Source organism: Pelmatolapia mariae, linkage group LG9 (assembly GCF_036321145.2).
Source record: "Pelmatolapia mariae isolate MD_Pm_ZW linkage group LG9, Pm_UMD_F_2, whole genome shotgun sequence".
NCBI lineage: Eukaryota > Metazoa > Chordata > Actinopteri > Cichliformes > Cichlidae > Pelmatolapia > Pelmatolapia mariae.
In genome coordinates, this window is record NC_086235.1 from 628,527 (window position 1) to 646,483 (window position 17,957).

The window sequence follows — 17,957 nt, forward strand, 5'->3', positions numbered from 1 at the left end:
GAAACACTTCGCACAAGTCGAGCTGCCCGAGATTCACAGAATTTACAGAAAATGTTACATTTTTGTGATTTATATCGTTATCGGGACGATAGATGTCTTATATCGGGATATGAGATTTTGGTCATATCGCACAGCCCTATGTGACAATGTCAGGTACAAGGAATGGACATGAGTGAAAAAGCAGTCAATGTCCACAGAAGACCTGTATAAAGAGATAAGGGGTGGCTCAAGACTTTTGCACCTGTTGTCTCGTGTAAATAGAAACCTCAGTCCAGCTGTGAGCAAACAGCTATGCTGCACACAAAGCAGTCAAACATCACCACTGATTATCTGCAGGTACAAATTTATTCACATGATCTCAGACAGTTTTACAGCTCAATGATTGGTTCACAGCTCAGCTGTGTCCTTGCAGGGGGCGCCATCCATACAGCCTCTGTGACCGCTGAGCTCAGCACATTCAGGTAAAATGGACTCAGCTGGACACTTTATTCTCCAACCAATCAGAACATGCAGAAACCTTCACATCAGGAAGCATCGACTCCAGCTGACGGAGCAGGCGGGGTCAGTTGTTATATCACAGAACCAAGGTTATAGAGCAGGGGTGGGGAACTCCAGGCCTCATGGTCCGGTGTCCTGCAGGTTTTAGATCTCACCCTGGGTCAACACACCTGAATCACATGATAAGTTCATTAACAGGCCTCTGGAGAACGTACGGTTACGGTGTAACCTTGGTTCTCTTAGTGAGAGACTATCTCTCCACACCGTAATGGTGTGGAGAGATAGTCTCGATATGCTAGAGAACTTCAGGGCACGTTGAGGAGGTCATTTAGCCATTTGAATCAGCTGACACATCTAAAACCTGCAGGACAGCGGCCCTGGAGGTCTGGAGTTGGACAGCCTTGGTTTAAAGTGAGATGCAAAGCTACTGGCACATTGCAGACAGGTAGTGTTACACAGCAGCAGGTTAGAGAAGTCACCTGACCCAGAGACTGAGGTCATTCAGCTGGTCTCACCTGTCCCAGGGTGAGGTGATCAGCACGTTCTCAGGCTCACGCCCCGAATCACATCTTGCTAAAGCTAAACTATCTCACGACAGAATGAGCTGCAGCCACAGCGTAACACAAACAGTATTTAAAGGAACATTTGGATCACCACCTGAAATCACCGACATTACAACAATAAAAACACAGAAAAACTCCACATTTATTACAGGAACATAAATGTGCAGAGGCTCCTTCAAACACAGACATGTGATGTGTTCTGAGCATGAGCAGAAACCTGAGACTCAGAACACGTTCAGGTCATGTTCACATCATGAGGTGAAGGAGCTGCAGCATCGGAGGCCTCATTAAACCGAAGCACAGAAGGAATGATGTGCAAACACGTCAGCCAGGTATCAGGGTGAAAACAATCCGCCTCAGGCTCCGCCCCCAAACCACATTAGCCATAGAAATTCCTGCAGGGCTCTGACGAGTGTTCGTGTTTTAAACTGAAGCTGTTGATTAGCCAATCACGTTGTCCTCAGCAGCACCGTCACACTGATTGACAGCTGTGTTTCGGATCCACAGCTCGGGGCCGTTTATCAATGCCCAAGTACGCGAGTACGTACTCGCGTTCTCGGTGAGTACGTACCCGCCGAGAACGCACGGGAGTACGTACCCGCCGAGAACGCGAGCACGGACTCGTGATTTGTACAGTCGGAACACCAGCGTACGTGATGATGTCACAGGTCCGGAGTTTTTACTGCCGTCCCCTCTTAATTTAACTGTGAGTAACATGTTATGAAGCTTAACTTTAATCACAGCCAAACCGGTTTACTCAGGAACAAATAAAACACTGAAATAAACCAAACATTAACATTTAGAAGTGATCTAAGTGACTTATATATCATTTTTAACCTCAGTAGTGAAACCTCTATTAATAAAAATAGTGTACATGTACCAAGGGCGTAGATTTGGTTTTGGCATTGGTGGGGACGGGTGTTTCAACCACCGAACCCCGCCCTGTTTCTTTTTTTTTTTCCTTTTCGTCTTTGCTTCTTGATAAAAAAGGAGAAATATACTTGCCTACATATGCTATTCTACATGCTATTAAACCATTTAAAATTACAATTCATAGTTTTATATGTGAATTATATAATGTTAAATTACTATTAAACAAATGACTAAGTATTTTAGACTTTAGTTTACTTCAGCCATATTCCACATAAATCAGGTATCATACAAAAATAAAAATAGCTTCAAATAGAGTCAAGACAATAAAAGAATATAATTTTCAGGACTTAAATGTGGGATGGAGCGATTTCGCAGGTCTTTCCTCCCCACTGCTGTCAGACTCCACAACAAAGACTTTTGCAGCTGATCAAACACACAATAAGACGTTGTAAGTTGTATTTTTACTCAGTTGTATATAACATTTGTATTCTATTTTTATCCTAATGTATATTTTATTCTACTATTTTATTCTATTCTGTACAGTATATTATTCTTATTGTATTCTAATTTTTGCTATATAACTTTGCACTGTCCACTTTCTGCTGTGACAAAACGAAAGGCAATCTTATCTTAACACGATTACTTCAGTTATAGTACACCAACTTCTCTTATACATTAGCACTAAGAGAACACTAAATGAACTGGTGGTTTTTGTCGATAAAACTCATCTAAGATGACCACAAAATTATTATTCTGTGCTTGATGTGCCTCACCTTTGGCCCTGGCTTTTCCCCTCTGACTGCACTAGGACATATTGCCTCTTGATAAAATAACACATTGATTCGTGCCATATAAAAAGTGAGACAATTCAGATTCTTTGTCAAATCTACACTAATCAATCAATTTTACATCAGCAGCCAAACAATTTGTGCAAACTGCACTACAAGGTGGAATATTTGCGAAATATCATGACTAACTCATGATATTTTGTCTCAAAAATTAACCCTATGAATATGTCAGTGCCACTAGGATGAAATTATTGTGTCACCAACATTTTAACGTATAATTTTAACAGCGTCTCTAAACTAATATCCTGGCTTGCTCGAGGCTGCCGTTTTTTCTGACAGTTTCAATCAAAATTAGAAATGCTGCTCTGAGACTGAGATAACTAATAGTGCTGCCTGATGTGCAGTTAGTGTCCAAAAGCCGTAATTCATGGTTACATACAATTTTAGACTGATGTGGGCCAAAGCCTAGCATAGCCTGTAACGTTATTATGACGGACACATTTTATGAGTGAACTTGACTTTAAGTGACTTACAGGTTTCTTTGAAAAATACTTTCTTATATGCACGTTCTTCCTCTTTGCTGCCATCCTCCTCTCCTCCTCGCAGCGCAGGCTTGCCGCTGCTGAAACTAAACAGAGCTCCCTGAAAGGCACAGCCAATCACATTGGCCATATTTGTCACATGAGGTCGGACTCCAGTAGAGAACGTAATTTAACTCTTTCTGCGCCGCTGGGTGACTGAGACGCTGACAGATCGATTTTTTTCTTTCTATCGGGTTTTTTTTTTTTTTTTTACAAGAAGCGACCAAATTATTGGTGGGGACAATTCAATAATCGCTGGATATTGGTGGGGACGTGTCCCCTCCGTCCATGCCAAATCGACGCCCTTGACATGTACATACGTGTACATACCTTAATAAAAACAAGCAGGTGAGATGTTAGAACGCTTTTATTTCTATTCTAGTGGACACTCAATACTATAGACAGCTGCTGGGGTTTCTTTAACCTGAGTAGTGAGAAGACCGCGAGCGGTTTGGGGGGGGTTGGAAACGATGTGCCGGGAGTCTGCTGTTGAGTTTTGGACGAAATGCATTCTGGGATATTTAGCTGTCCCAAGTCTACACCGATGCATGCTCGATAAAACGGGCGGATCGAGAACACATCCGGGACTTTTTCGCGTTCTCGGCGTGATGCGTACTTCGAATTGGAACAGTACTTGGTCTCCGACTGATGACGTATCACGAGTACACGAGAACGCAAGTACGCACAAGTACGCATATTGATAAACGCCCCAGGTGTGTTTTGACTTGAGGCGGAGTTTTAGGTGGCCCTCCTGAAACTCATCTCCACACCTGAGTTACAGCGGTCGTTACGCCTCGGGATGCCACTTGCCCAATCATGACCATAAAAACTGCCAGAGGACGACGTGATTGGTCTAACCATCAGTCATTCTCTGCTGCATTCATGGTTAATGTGGCGTTCAGTGGGCGGAGCCTGAGGCTGATCCAGGTGAGCTGATATTCAGGAAGAGAGCATTTGCCAAACATGAGTATTATTAGTTTTTGATCCCTCACAGCTGAAGTCTGAACAACCAATCAGGAAGCGATCCTCACAGGGAATCATTCAGCTTTAAGCTCCACCCCCTTTTATTGTCTTGAAAACTTTTCCGACCCTCTAACTCTCCTCACTTATTAACTGGTCTGTTAACACCCCCCGTCTCCGTGGAGCAGCTGCTTCATCAGCTCTCTGTGAAATCAAACGCACCCCTGCTGTGACTCCACCCCCCGAGGGACGCTTGATTTACTCTCAGCTGCTCAGAGCTCCCCTCCTTCATTAACTTCACCCAATTTACTCGTTTAATTAAACATGGAGCGTCTGGCTGACAGTAACAAGAGGAGGAGCAGGGAGGGAAGAAAAGGAGAAATCAAGGAGGACAAAGAAAAGGGGAGCAAAAAAGAAACGAGGAGGAAGTGGTGGAGGATTGAAGAAGAGCAAAGGGACGGTTGATAAAACGAGAGAAAGGAAACTGGAATAAGAAGTACAGAAGAAGAAGTCTCTGTGATGACATCGCCGCCTGTCCGTAAACACCCTGCGATGAAGATGATTGATTGGTTTGACCGTAGAGTGATGTCCTCCCTCTGCCCTGCTGACACTGTCCTGTGATGTCAGACCTCCATGCTGTCAGCTTTGGGTGACCCGGAAATCCACAGATTTGATTGGTCGCCGGGCGTCTTGGTTCGGGAATCACTAGGTGGAGAGAGAGATATGTTGACATCGTCACTAAAACGGCCGCTGTCATGTAAAGAGTTGAGTGAAAGTCACAGATTAACTGTCTCAAACGCAGGAAAGCAAAGAGGAGCCGAAGGTTCAGTCTGACTGACACAGGCAGCAGCCACCATGAGGGACTGATCAATGACTCTGATCAATGACTCTGATCAGTTACTCTGATCATTTACTCTGATCAGTGACCAGTGTTGGGTGTAACAATAATAATATTACATTTTTCAGTATCGCAGTAATGTCACATCTGCACAGACAGCATGTGCTAACGCTAAGCTAACCAGACAGCAGGGGTGTCCAAATTGATGGGCTGCATCCTCCTGAGGCCGCATTTGTAGGCCGATTATGTCACAGTGACCCGACGAAGGATATCCAGATTCGAAGACTCCTCCAAATGCGTCCTCCTTTTCCCCAGATTTGAAGGATGGGTCGAGTGTGTCCCTCGTGGCCCACTATATCCCAGAATTCAGTCAATTCCAGTTAACAACAATGGCGGCCGCTACTAAGTTTTAATATTACTCTTATTACTCTTTCTGGGTCACAAAATAAACTTTTAACATATTTTTAGGCGAGAATGCAGCTGTGTAAACTTCAAATATCTGCTTGGTTTTGTTCCTGAGTAAATTGGTTTGGCTGAGATTAAAGTTATAGTTTTCACACAGCTGAATAAACGTCAAACAGAAAACTGATTAAACAGAAGTGTGAGACGGTCGAGAATTTACTCCAGTGTCCTGTTATATTTTAGACAGCAAGGAGCAGGGCTGGACTGGGACAAAAAATCGGCCCGGGCATTTTGACTAGAGACCGGCCCACCAGGTATTATAGGAAAAACCATAAAGCCTTTGAATGAAAACAAACGCTGTTGTCACAGTGATGTACACTGTCTTGTTGGTATATATGTATCAGTCTAATAAACTTAAACCTACACCATCCTCCCTATTCTGGTATTCTAAACAGTACCCGAAAGTAGACTGCTTGGTCGAGTTAACCTCCTGAACTATCTACAACACGTGGTGAAACCTGAAATTAAGACAGAGGAGACTAGAGGTGAGACATGATCATTACTGATTACTGATGACAGATTTAGATATATTTTCATAAACCATTCATTTGCCACATCAATAAACAGCATGGCAGGGCAAAATATTTTTTCTAACATGGCAACCTTTAATAAGTGAAAGGAGACAGAAAGACAGGTGAGAAAGAATAAAACTTAATTGACTTTTTGATGGCATTTTACACACAGTACTGGTACAGAATCTAGAAAATATGGGAAAATACTGGCATCATATACAGTACTTAGCTACTACTGAAGAAATTATGATGGGACCCTAAAACAAATTACTATGTACAATAATGGATTTCTATACATTTTACATCAGATCAAAACGTTTGTTGTAAGATTCAGATAATTATTTGTTAAAAGCGAGACATTTTAAATGAGAATAAGAAAGAAAAGTATTTCTTTGCCCCCCCCTTTCCCTGTTAATGTCCTACCTGCTCCCCTGGCAAAACTTTGCTAGACCCGCCCCTGCACAGTTACCAGCTGTCAGCTACGTAGAAAAGGATCCTGGTGTTATTTGTCTCTCAGAAACAGTTCATAACTTCAACTCATTCATGTCACCTAAAAGGTAAACCTGTTTCTCCATCACCTGTTCAGCTCTGATGATTCAGTAAGGACATCTCCTGGTTTCATCTTCATGTTTCCCTCTCACCACATATCCAAACCGACATCATGACCAGCAGCTTTACAGCTGTGGCTCCAGCAAACATCAGCTGATACTAGAAATTAATATTAAATAAATTCTAACAACAGCTGATCAAGCTTAAACGTGCTGCTGTTGTTTAGCGCGACATCCGCTGGTTTCCTCTTTCTGGCGCAAAGTGGGCGATAAACAAACAAGAGAGAAAAGCTGATCAGCTGATCATTGATCAGTTTCATGATTGAAGTAGCAACAGGAGAGGGAGGGGGAGAGAATGAGAGAAGAAGAAGAGGCAGCTGCAGCGTAAAGACAGAATAACTCCAGCTTTGTGTCTTTTTCATTGTAGCTGAAGTCCGGGACAAACTGTGTTCCTTTTCACCACAATACGAAACGCGCAATATTTTCTCTGAATACAGACGATTCCGTTTTTTACGGGATGGTTGGAAACTCTAATAACTAACCTTATAAATAAAATAAGATAAAACAAGTTCAACATCAATAACATCATAGCACCCGCCCAACAGTATATAAACTCCGTCATGCTAGCTAGTACGCAGTAACTTACCGTCAGATTGTAACTGACGGTAAAAAGTCAGCACAACGAAAAATAAACTCCACCTAAACTTGGTTTATATCTGACCCAGATAGACTGCAGGTCATAACTTCTTACCTGAAGTTCAGTTCACCGCCTCGGGTCTCTGCTCCTCCTGCCTTTCCGTCATCCACCTGCCAGCGTGTTGCACCTGCTGGCCTCCACCACTTGCTAATGTTACTGAATCTGTGGAAGCTCCGCAATAGCCACCACCAAACAACTGAGTTATTTTTACACATCTCCCAGCATCTGGCCAATCCACCACCTTTCAGTGTTTATACCGTTACGGAAGAAAAAAGGGAAAAAAAAAACCCCATCGGCCCATAAAAACGAAAAATCACCATCGGCCCACTGGGCAAATGCCCGGTCTGCCCGATGGCCAGTCCAGCTAGGGCAAGGAGCAGACGGCCGAGTTTATTAAACTCCACCGAGACAGCGGTGACGCAAATCTGAAGGCTAGACCATCCAATTTCACAGCTGTTTACTTCTGGCTTACCCGACCTTCTGAGGACCCGGCGCACGCAGACTGCGAAGGCCGGGTCCTCAGGAGGATGCAGCCTATGAATTTGGACACAGCTAGCATGTGCTAACGCTAAGCTAGCCAAGAACCCAGACTGATGTTAAAGCTGACAGTATGCAGACCCCAACCCAGCAGCCAGAGCCTGAACTTCAACAGGTAACAAGCTGATGAGCAGTCAGGCTGTTTTTCTACCTGTTCATGTTTCTACAGTGTAATCACCATGACGACTGCTTTAAAGTCTCTTTGTGCTGGTTTACATCTTTGCTTTGTGTTCATACATAAGAGCAAAGGTGGAAGATCACATGTGTGTCCTCATTATGGGATGTGTTAATGTGTGTGGGGCTGTAGCCTCAGGTTTATGTCGTTAACTGTAATTATGAGACAGTTTGAAACGTCATTTTCCAGTATAATGACAAAGTAATGTCACAAGTAGTATAATGAATTACTTTATCAGACACATAATTAAGTACTGCATCCTTTTTATGAAGGTAACAAGTAATACGTAATACATCCCACATATCCAGTGTCACTTCACACCATACCTTCCTCCTGAGGAACATTAAAAAGGACTAAAACCTTAATTCAGAATTCTCTGCTGCTTCATGTTCTGTGTGTTTGTTTCCATCATATTCATTAAAAGCTGTCCTCAGACAGGCTGACGTCCGCCTGGTTGTAACACACAGCCGTCCCTTTACGTGCTCTAAGTAAAAGCCGGACTTCAGTCTCACCTGAAGAGGGAGCTATGCTCACCCTGCTGCAGGGAAAAAGTCAGAAATGTTCAGATTAATCCTTCTTTGTCTGACACTCTGTCTGAAACAAGCTCTTCTAGCTCCTCCCCCTTTAAGCCCACTCTCTAAATAGAAAACATCTGGAAGCCTGCCGAGGGTCAGACTCTGGTCATCATGAGCTTTGCAGCATTTACAGATCCACATTAGTGGCGCGATATTTATCACACCTAATCATCTGCCTTTGACCTCTAACCCCATCAGGCTCCAACACTGAGCTCCATCCCTGAGCTGCAGGAGTTCCCTTTGGCAAACAGCTGCTTTGGTTCAGCTGAAGCTGTGGCAGGACTGGAGTCAGCCAGCGCTGCCTCGCTGCTTCTGATTCGACAGCTTTAAGGAGTGAGCGGTGAGCTCAGTTGACCCAGCTGGGTCGTGGAGGAAAGTGGGAACAGAACCAATGAAAATACGCGAGTCGGCAGATTTTCTGCTGCTGTAGACTCCTGAACTGATGCCAGCAACACACACACACACACACATGCTGGTCTTTCTATCACTGTGAGGACCCATACTGCATCTGAGGACCAAACCTGACTCCTGCCTAAAAGCGTCTGGACTCGATATCCACACCAAACGTCCCCTCAGAGTGAACACCTCCGGCTGCTGTAAATCAGCTTGTTAACAAGTTGACTCATTACAATCATACAGGAAACGCTGCAGCGGCAGCAGCAGAGGACCATGATGGGATTCGTAGCTGCTCTGCATGTCTTACCTTCTGCTGAGCATCTGAAAACAGCAGGTGGCAGAAGCCACCAGGATGAGCAGCAGCAGGGGGATGGTGGGGATGACGACGTACAGCAGCAGCATACCTGCAGAGACACCAGACCACCTGAGCATTAGGTCACGAGCCCAGATCAGGTCAAAGGTTGCAGGTCTTCTTACCTGAAGCTCCGGCCATGGTGACCTGAGGTGGAACGTCTTCGTTGTTTGCAGGCTGTGTGGCCACGCCTCCACCTGCAGTCACTGCTGAGGACACAAGAACACACCTGTGCCTTAATACAGAGCTGCAGGTGAGTCCCACCTATGGCTCCACCTGCCTCTGTGATCTTATATGGACCTTGCTCCTTACCTGTATCCTGCCCACCAGGTGTGTCACCATGTTCGTTCACCAGATGGCTCTCTGAAAGACAGGAAGTAAAGAACCTGAGTGAGTGAAGCTGATTGGCTGACAGCACCTGGGCTGCTTATCTATGAGTGAAGCTGACTTCCTGATGTTACCTGGGTCGTATTTGCAGATGAAGTTGTGTTTCATGTTGCAGCGGTCGTCGTTCCATTGGTAGAGATAAGCCCCGCCCAGACCAGAAGGCGCAGTTGGCTGATGGTACATGACAACGCAGGCCTCACCTCCACAGGACGGTTCATCGAAGTACCAGTTCCTGCATCATCAGCACAGTTGGTTAAGCCCAACCCCCTTTAGTAAAACATGCCGGGAGTCACCTGACACAGCTCTGACATCACGCTCACCTGAAGGAGGCCACGCTGCCGTCGGTCCACTGGTAGAGCTGCGGACAGGAAGTGAAGGCATTGCTGAGCTCCGAGTGAGTCTGATCCACTCCCTCCACCCGAGTCAGGCCGATCCAGAAGTCCCCATCAGCTATGCCCCCGCCCCCTCCTGCCCCGCCCACTGCGCCTGAATGCAGCTCCTGGAAACAAAAACAAGGAGAAAGGGTCACAGAAAAAGGAGGGGAGGGGCTAGAGAGAACCAGGTGTGGGTCTCACCTGCAGCAGGCGCTCGATGTCTCGCTGCTCCGTCGAGCTCTCGATGCTGAGAAGCGCTCCTCCGTCCATCTCGCAGGCCTGACGCGCCTCGCTGAAGGCGACGCGGCTCGACACGTCATGGAAGTACGCCATCTTATAGCAGGGACGCTCGGCCCCGTCCACACACACTGTCTGACCTGAGACATGGAGCCCCGCCCACAGGAAGATGCATCAGAGCAGCACTGAGTGTGTGTGTGTGTGTGTGTGTGTGTGTGTACAACAGTGTGTTAATCACTGTTGTACACACACACACACACACTTAGCTACTTTAAGTGATTAGCTGGAGTGTCTTCTGCACCATCATCACTTTACCGTTAAAGCCACTAAAGAGCTCCATATATATCTGTCTGCTGTCAGCCCGCCCTCCACCCATCCCTCCACCCACTGTTCCTCCACCCGTTCCTGCTGCCTGTGGTTCAGGTATTTTAGCTGCTTCTCTGATAAATCGAACAGACCTCTGAAACATCAGCTGGCCACATGACCCATTACAAACCTGCAAACCTTACACCAGACACACCACCCAGTTGTAGGCCTGCAAATCCCACATCGCCCCTCCTCTGTCCCCTGAACCTTCAATCTGCACTCTGCTTCACCTCCCATCTTTTTTTTTTTTTAACTTTACTAAACCTTGAAAACATCGGCTTCAAGAACGCACATAAGAGTGTGTACGAGCACGCCCGGCTGTGGGCGGCTGCCTCCCATCACCTCCTCAATCTCTCTGCTGCATCTGTATTCTAACATCTGCAGGAGCTCCAGATGTTCACACGAAGCAGTCATAGTGAGTGTCTACAGAAAATCAGCTAGGACTCAAACAGACAACAAATATGACACAAAGTGAAGTTTATTTTATCGAATCTGTTAAAGGCATCTGAGCTGATGGCCGCGTGTCATCATTGCCGTGAAGGCGATGGTTTGAATACTCGCAGTGGTTTGTGTGACTTGATCCTCACTTCGATCAGGTGTCACGTTTCACCCTGACAGAAGAACAAAGCTCTTTCATTTCTCTGATCACAGTCAGATGATGTTTGCACAGGTCAGAGATTCTTTCATGTGATCAAAGCCACAGACACACACGCGCGCACACGTATACACACACGTATACACACACGTATACACACACACGTATACGTATAAAGACGTATACACATACATATAAACACACATACACACAGACACGTATATACAGATGTATACACACATACACAGATGTATACACGCATACACGTATACACACACGTATACATATAAAGACGTATACACATACATATAAACACACATACACACAGACACGTATATACAGATGTATACACACATACACAGATGTATACACGCATACACGTATACACACACACGTATACGTATAAAGACGTATACACATACATATAAACACACATACACACAGACACGTATATACAGATGTATACACACATACACAGATGTATACACGCATACACATATACACAGATGTATACACAGACACACACACCACACATATGTGGCTGTACTTTGGAGGACGAGCATCCCTGTAAGGCTGACAGATTTCAGTGAATGACTCTCTGGGAACACGTCACATACCTCACTACATTAACGGTTCTTTTCACTGGTTTAACTGTATTTCCACTTAAACCAGTGCTGCTGGTTTTCCTTCAGAGTGGAAAACATGAAGCGCAGCAGGATGAGCTGCTGTCTGCGCCGCTGCGAGCTGCAACACTGAGGTTTCTGTAACATGGAAACTTTTCACGCCTCAAAAGAGCCACACTGTTTAAAAAGTAATTGGATTACTGCAGTAACTCACCGCTCACCACCCGTGCTGCCTTCACCTGGACCACCCCCATCGCCACAACGACCCCGAGCATCAGTGGGTTAATCATCACGGTCCTTGAGCAGGTCATCTTTATTTCTTTAAATATAAAATTAAATCTACAAAATAAAAGTGTTTCTGTGGAGAGCTGTTCCAGAGACGTTTCAAAATAAAAGCCTGCCTCTGGTCAGCATGCTCCTGGTGTCCATGTTTCCTCTCCTGTCTCTGTACTCTGAAGTGAAGCGGGAGGCAGAGGAGTGCCTGTCTCCTCCTCCTCCATCGATCCTGCCCACTGAGCCACAGCTGTAACCTCCTCCTTCAATAAAGCCCGGGGGACCACACACATACACACAGTTTAATTCATTTACTCAGAGCATCAGCTGATTGGCTCCAACAGAGTAGCTGATCAATAGATGAAATGTGCAGTTATGAGCATCACTTGAGCTCGCCGCTTCCTCCATTGATCCCCGAGCAGGAGGAATTTTCTCTCATTATTCACACAGCAAGCGGCTCCAGTTTCACATTAATGAAAGCTGAACGCAGAATCGGCTTCATTCTGACACGCCGGGGAAACGCTTCCTGCATTTTAAACCCCGATCCGTGCACAGACGCTTCCCGTTAAGATGTCTGATTTTAGGTTTCCTTCATCCTGTCAGAGGTCCTGAGATGTTTGTGGGGACATGGATCCCACACTGCGGACTGGAGCTCCCCCCTTTATCCTCAGTGTCCACACAGCCACCCCAGCAGCCACTGTATGACAGCCGTGGGATGAATGACCCACTCACACTCGACCGTGGTGTCACCCACTGTTTTGACGTCCACCATGGTGGGTTTGTGGAGCATTATCAGTCTGCATCCACAGACACAGTTACCTGCTAATCAGAGCTGAGCAGAGCTGGAGCTCCACCTTCCTGTACGCTCTGTTCCTACAGTGACCTCACAGCAGCCATGTTATTGGTCACATGGTGTCATTAAAATGCTCCAACAGCACAAACATGGTGCAGAGGTCCAGTTCAGGTGAAGCTAGCACACAGTTAGCAGCTACAGCCACCTGAGTCACCATCCACCTGTCAGCCACAGAGGCCACGCCTCTAATAATGCAAACAGATGAGTTATAAAATCACCTGGTACAGTCTGCATCTCAGGCTGTAGACATTTGTCTGTGGGACTGACTCACTGCTGCCTCTGCTGGACGTCACAGGAAGTGCTAATTATTCAGCCCCAAAGGCTGACATCATCATCACATCATCATTGTCACCATCAACCGCACCATCACCATCATCATCACCACCGTCACCATCATCATCACCACCATCATCATCGTCACCATCACATCGTCGCCATCATCATAGTCACCATAGTCACCATCATCATCATCATCACCATGTCACCATCATCATCGTCCCCATCATCATCCGCACCATCACCATCATCATCACCACCGTTACCATCATCGTCACCATCATCATCATTGTCGTCACCACCATCACCACCATCACCACCAGCACCATCACCACCATCGTCACCACTGTGCAGTCAAAGCAGAAAGAGTGCAGTGAGGTGAGGCAGGTGTTCTCTGGGTGCAGAACATGATCATGTGTTTGATGAGCTCGTGTACGATGGACAGAAATCGTTTGAGGACGTGTGCAGTCATGTAACAGCAGCACTTTACTCTTCCTCTCACATCAATAGAAGCCTGAGATGTTTTCAGTGTCACTCACTAGTCTGCATCGATCAGCTGAGCGTGTGCCGACGGTCCCTGAATGCCACAAGGAAACCAGAATTATCCACGCTGATGAAAACACTAGCGGATCGTATCGAGCTCCAACGAGAGCAGCAACAAACACAGGACGTGCAGAAGCAGACACGCCTTTCAAAATAAAACAACTGCCAAGTGTGTGTGCGTGTGTGTGTGTAGCATGTTTACATATCTTTGTGGGAACCAACAGTCACTCACATGGGACCAAAGCGTGTGAAGATATTTTTCACACTCCCCTGCTGTGTGTGTGAGTGTGTGCGTGTCGGACAGTAAAGTGTTAACGTGTTGCAGTGAGTTCTGGGATATCGGATGGCTTTACTGACACTCGGGCTGAAACTGGAGCTGAAATTTGAACCATAATTCAGTTTAAAGGTGGAGAAGGAGCTGGAGGTGAGAGCAGTGCTGGGAGGGACAGAGATCTGAGCCTCCTCTTCACTGAAGGAGCAGCTGCACAGAGCGTGCTGAGGCCCACATTCCTCCTACGTGGAACCTTCTGGAAACGTTTAAAGCTGCTGATCCTCAGTCAGCAGTGAGCGTCTGTGACATCATCAAGCCATCAGCACATTTAAAAACAGCACGGGGCGACCAAGAGCGGCAAAGCAATGAGGCAAAGGAAAGAAAAGCAGCACAGCTCAGATTATACTGCAGCACACCTGTGTGTGTGTGTGTGTGACCAGAGTTTGAACCCATAACTTCACCATCATCTTTTTAAACATCTCACAAGAAGTTCAGAGTTCATCTGACAGTCACACACAGACACACACAGACACACACACAGAGACACGGGTAATGATCTGTTAGATCGCTCCGTCCATGCCCTGTATTGATCGTAGTATTGATCAGTCCAGGCGGCTGATCGTCTCTGTCCACAAACGCGCTCCACTTACAGCTGATTACCTCACACACACACACAGAAACGTGCTTACTGCTCTTCTGGGGACCTCACATACACTTGTGTTCATATCCTGAGGAATTAAACTTGTCACCATTTTCATTCGTTGGACTGGTTTCAGTGGACCCTCACATGCTTCCAGAGACAAACCCGAGCAGCTTCAGGTAGTCCTGCAGGTCTCTCCATCACTGAGAAAAATCTCTGTTCCACCAGGTGCTGGAGAACGAGCGAGCACCTCAGCAGGTGTTTGTGAGAACATGGATCAGAAATATCAGGAGTACCAACGCCTCTCTGCAGCTTCACCTAATAAAGGCTGATCACTCACAGCGGCGTTTTTTTAAGTGGAAAAGTTTCATCAGAACTTTCTGAGATCCTTTCGACTTTGTGAGAACCTGTGACTAAAACTAACTCTGGAAACACCACCTGTGCAGGTGTTTGTCTACCAGCTACACCTGTTAGCTTCCTCACGGGGTGGTCTGAGCTCCAGTACTGATGTCCTCCGAGCTCCATGCCAGCCGACTAAACTGATCACAAAGCTCATGTTTCTGTGAAGCACTACATTGCTCTTTATTATCAATATTTCTGAAAAAAAACAAAGGCGCGTCATACACATACATACTTGTATTTTTGCCTCTGTGAGCACCCTCAGTGTCTTACTGCCTTCCTAGGACCCTGAACCATAAATCGAAGCCTCCTCCTCGGGGCTGAGGGACGAATCCAACGCTGAATCACCAAACGTGCAGTTCCTCTAATGTCCACCGGAGGCTTTATTTAAACAGTGCATCTTCCTGTTGGTCCTCACAGTGGAACAAAAACAAACCATTGCAGGTTGATGTGCCATCACACAGTCTGGCCAGCAGCCGTCTGATTGGACGCTTCCATTGAATCAACCTCATAAATCTCAATTTAGAAATTTAGAGAAACTTTATCGATCTGCTACTCTGTGGCCAAACAGTGTGTGATCGACAGATAGCCCTGTGTGTGTGTGTGTGTGTGTGTGTGTTTGTGTGTGCGCGTGTTTGTGTGTGTGTGTGTGTTTGTGTGTGTGATTGATGGTTTCCAGCATTTCAGCCCCCAAATAATTTGCTTTCTTTTCTCGTCAATACTCACACACAAACACACACCACAAACACACACACACACACTCTGTTTTCCCTGCTCAGCTGATCCACTCTGCAGTGCTTTGACTCCTGGATCCGGCTAAAGGACAACAGGAAACTCCTGAAGGATTCCTGGAACACCGGGATGTTCTTCAAGGAGCGCAGCCCTGTTGGAAGCTCCTCCTTTAAAGGTGAGGGCGATCGTGGCTCAAGAGTTGGCAGCTCGTCTTGTAATCGGAAGGTTGCCGGTTCGAGCCCCGGCTTGGACAGTCTCGGTCGTTGTGTCCTTGGGCAAGACACATCACCCGTTGCCTACTGGTGGTGGTCAGAGGGCCCGGTGGCGCCAGTGTCCGGCAGCCTCGCCGACCCCTCAGCGACTCATGCAAACTACTGAAGAACCCAAAAGCTCACATATGACCAGAAAGCATATGGAAGCAGCCTCCCCCCCACATATGAATCCTTCTGGCCTCGCTGTAAACAAGCTGTAAATTTCCAGATTGTTTTCACCCACTTGCTGGACATAATGTCCTCCTTGTATATACTCATTCACTGTATATAAAGTTCTGTCTCTCTCTCTCTTTTTTTCTTTGCACAGTCGAGCGTATCCGGTCACATTTCACTGCGTGTTATACCTGTATAACCATGCACGTGACAAATAAAGAATCTTGAATCTTGAATTGAAAGCTTCTCAAGGACCAAACTGAACCCTGCTGTAGATCCTTGGACTCATCATTTATTATATTTTCCTGGAATTTACTCGAAGATCTCCAGAATCTTCAGGAATCAGTACAAGAGGGACCAGGATGCACTGAAAGTAATACAAAACACAGGATACCTGCAAACATCTAAAAGGACACCTGGAAAGGGCTTCAGGGTCAAGCAGTAGCGGTTTTTGATATGGGAGACATGGGCGGTTGCCCAGGGCGGCATCACGGCATCGGCAAATAAAAAGTTGCTCGTACTCATGCTGCCCCGACGTCATGCCAGCGCATACTGGGAATGTCATAGACAGCGATCGGTTTTCTATCGCCCATTTGCTGGGAGTAAGGGCGCCCTCCGTTTGCGAGGTGCGCCTGCTGCTTGCGGCACAGGGAGGAGAGGGCGGGGCGGCGGGGGATTCTCTGACCAGCTGGAGCAGCATCTAATAACCAACTCGCAAAATAAAACAAAATAAAAACAAACCAACAAACACAAAAACAGCAGACATCATGATACAGACTTATAATTTGCACCGATGTTTTTTCGAAATTCTATAAAGTGAGCGCGAGAGCCCTCGGTGCGACTGCTCGCTGCTGAAGTCAAAGTAAACTTTATTGTTATTATTGTTTACTTTATATGTTATGCAAGTGTTCTTGCTACAGTTTTGTCCGGTGTCATCTCCCTTCGGATTTATGATCGCCATGCGTTACTGGCGATCAAATCAGCCATGGATAACTTTCAGAGTCAACGAGCCCGTTCTCACTCCCGAGGCGTAACATCCCGACGTTTTGTCACGTCCTGCGGCGTTCCTGAGGAACGCGAAAGGTGACCTTCCACGTTGTTATGGTACGCGGCGGTTTCCAGCCCTGTACTGCAGGCCTAAACTTAACCTTATCACTAAGCCTAACCATAACCTTATGCCTAACCTTAACCATAACCTTATGCCTAACCATAACCTTATTCCTAACCTTAACCATAACCGTATCCCTACGCCTAAACCTAACCTTATCCCTAAACCTAACCATAACCTTATGCCTAAACCTAACCATAACCGTATACCTAAGCCTAAACCTAAGCTTATCGCTAAACCTAACCATAACCTTATTCCTAACCTTAACCAGCACTTTAATGAGGTGAAATAGTGTTTTCTAAAGCGATTTTAAGGGAAAAAGCGAAGATGTGTAGATTGAGTCCAAACGGTTCTCATGTGTCCGCAGTTTTCCGATGTCGTGACGTAGGAACGCCTTGGGTGCCCGAAAACGTAATATGTTGACGATTTGTCACCTAGCGTAAAATGTTACGATTTGGGAGTGAGAACGGGTTGCGATACGACGTTGTTTTCCCACCACC

General features: G+C 46.1%; 1 protein-coding gene across 1 annotated transcript; it reads right to left on the bottom strand.

The window, feature by feature from the left end:
- Positions 1-4,430: 4,430 nt before the first annotated feature.
- chodl (chondrolectin) lies at positions 4,431-10,463 on the bottom strand. The gene is made up of 7 exons (XM_063484032.1): positions 10,302-10,463; positions 10,063-10,207; positions 9,817-9,974; positions 9,668-9,718; positions 9,481-9,564; positions 9,311-9,407; positions 4,431-4,968 (listed from the first exon to the last, which is right to left on the bottom strand). The coding sequence occupies exons 1-7, from the start codon at positions 10,447-10,449 to the stop codon at positions 4,887-4,889; spliced, it is 765 nt and encodes a 254-aa protein (XP_063340102.1). The 5' UTR covers positions 10,450-10,463; the 3' UTR covers positions 4,431-4,886.
- Between the last annotated feature and the right edge of the window lie 7,494 nt (positions 10,464-17,957).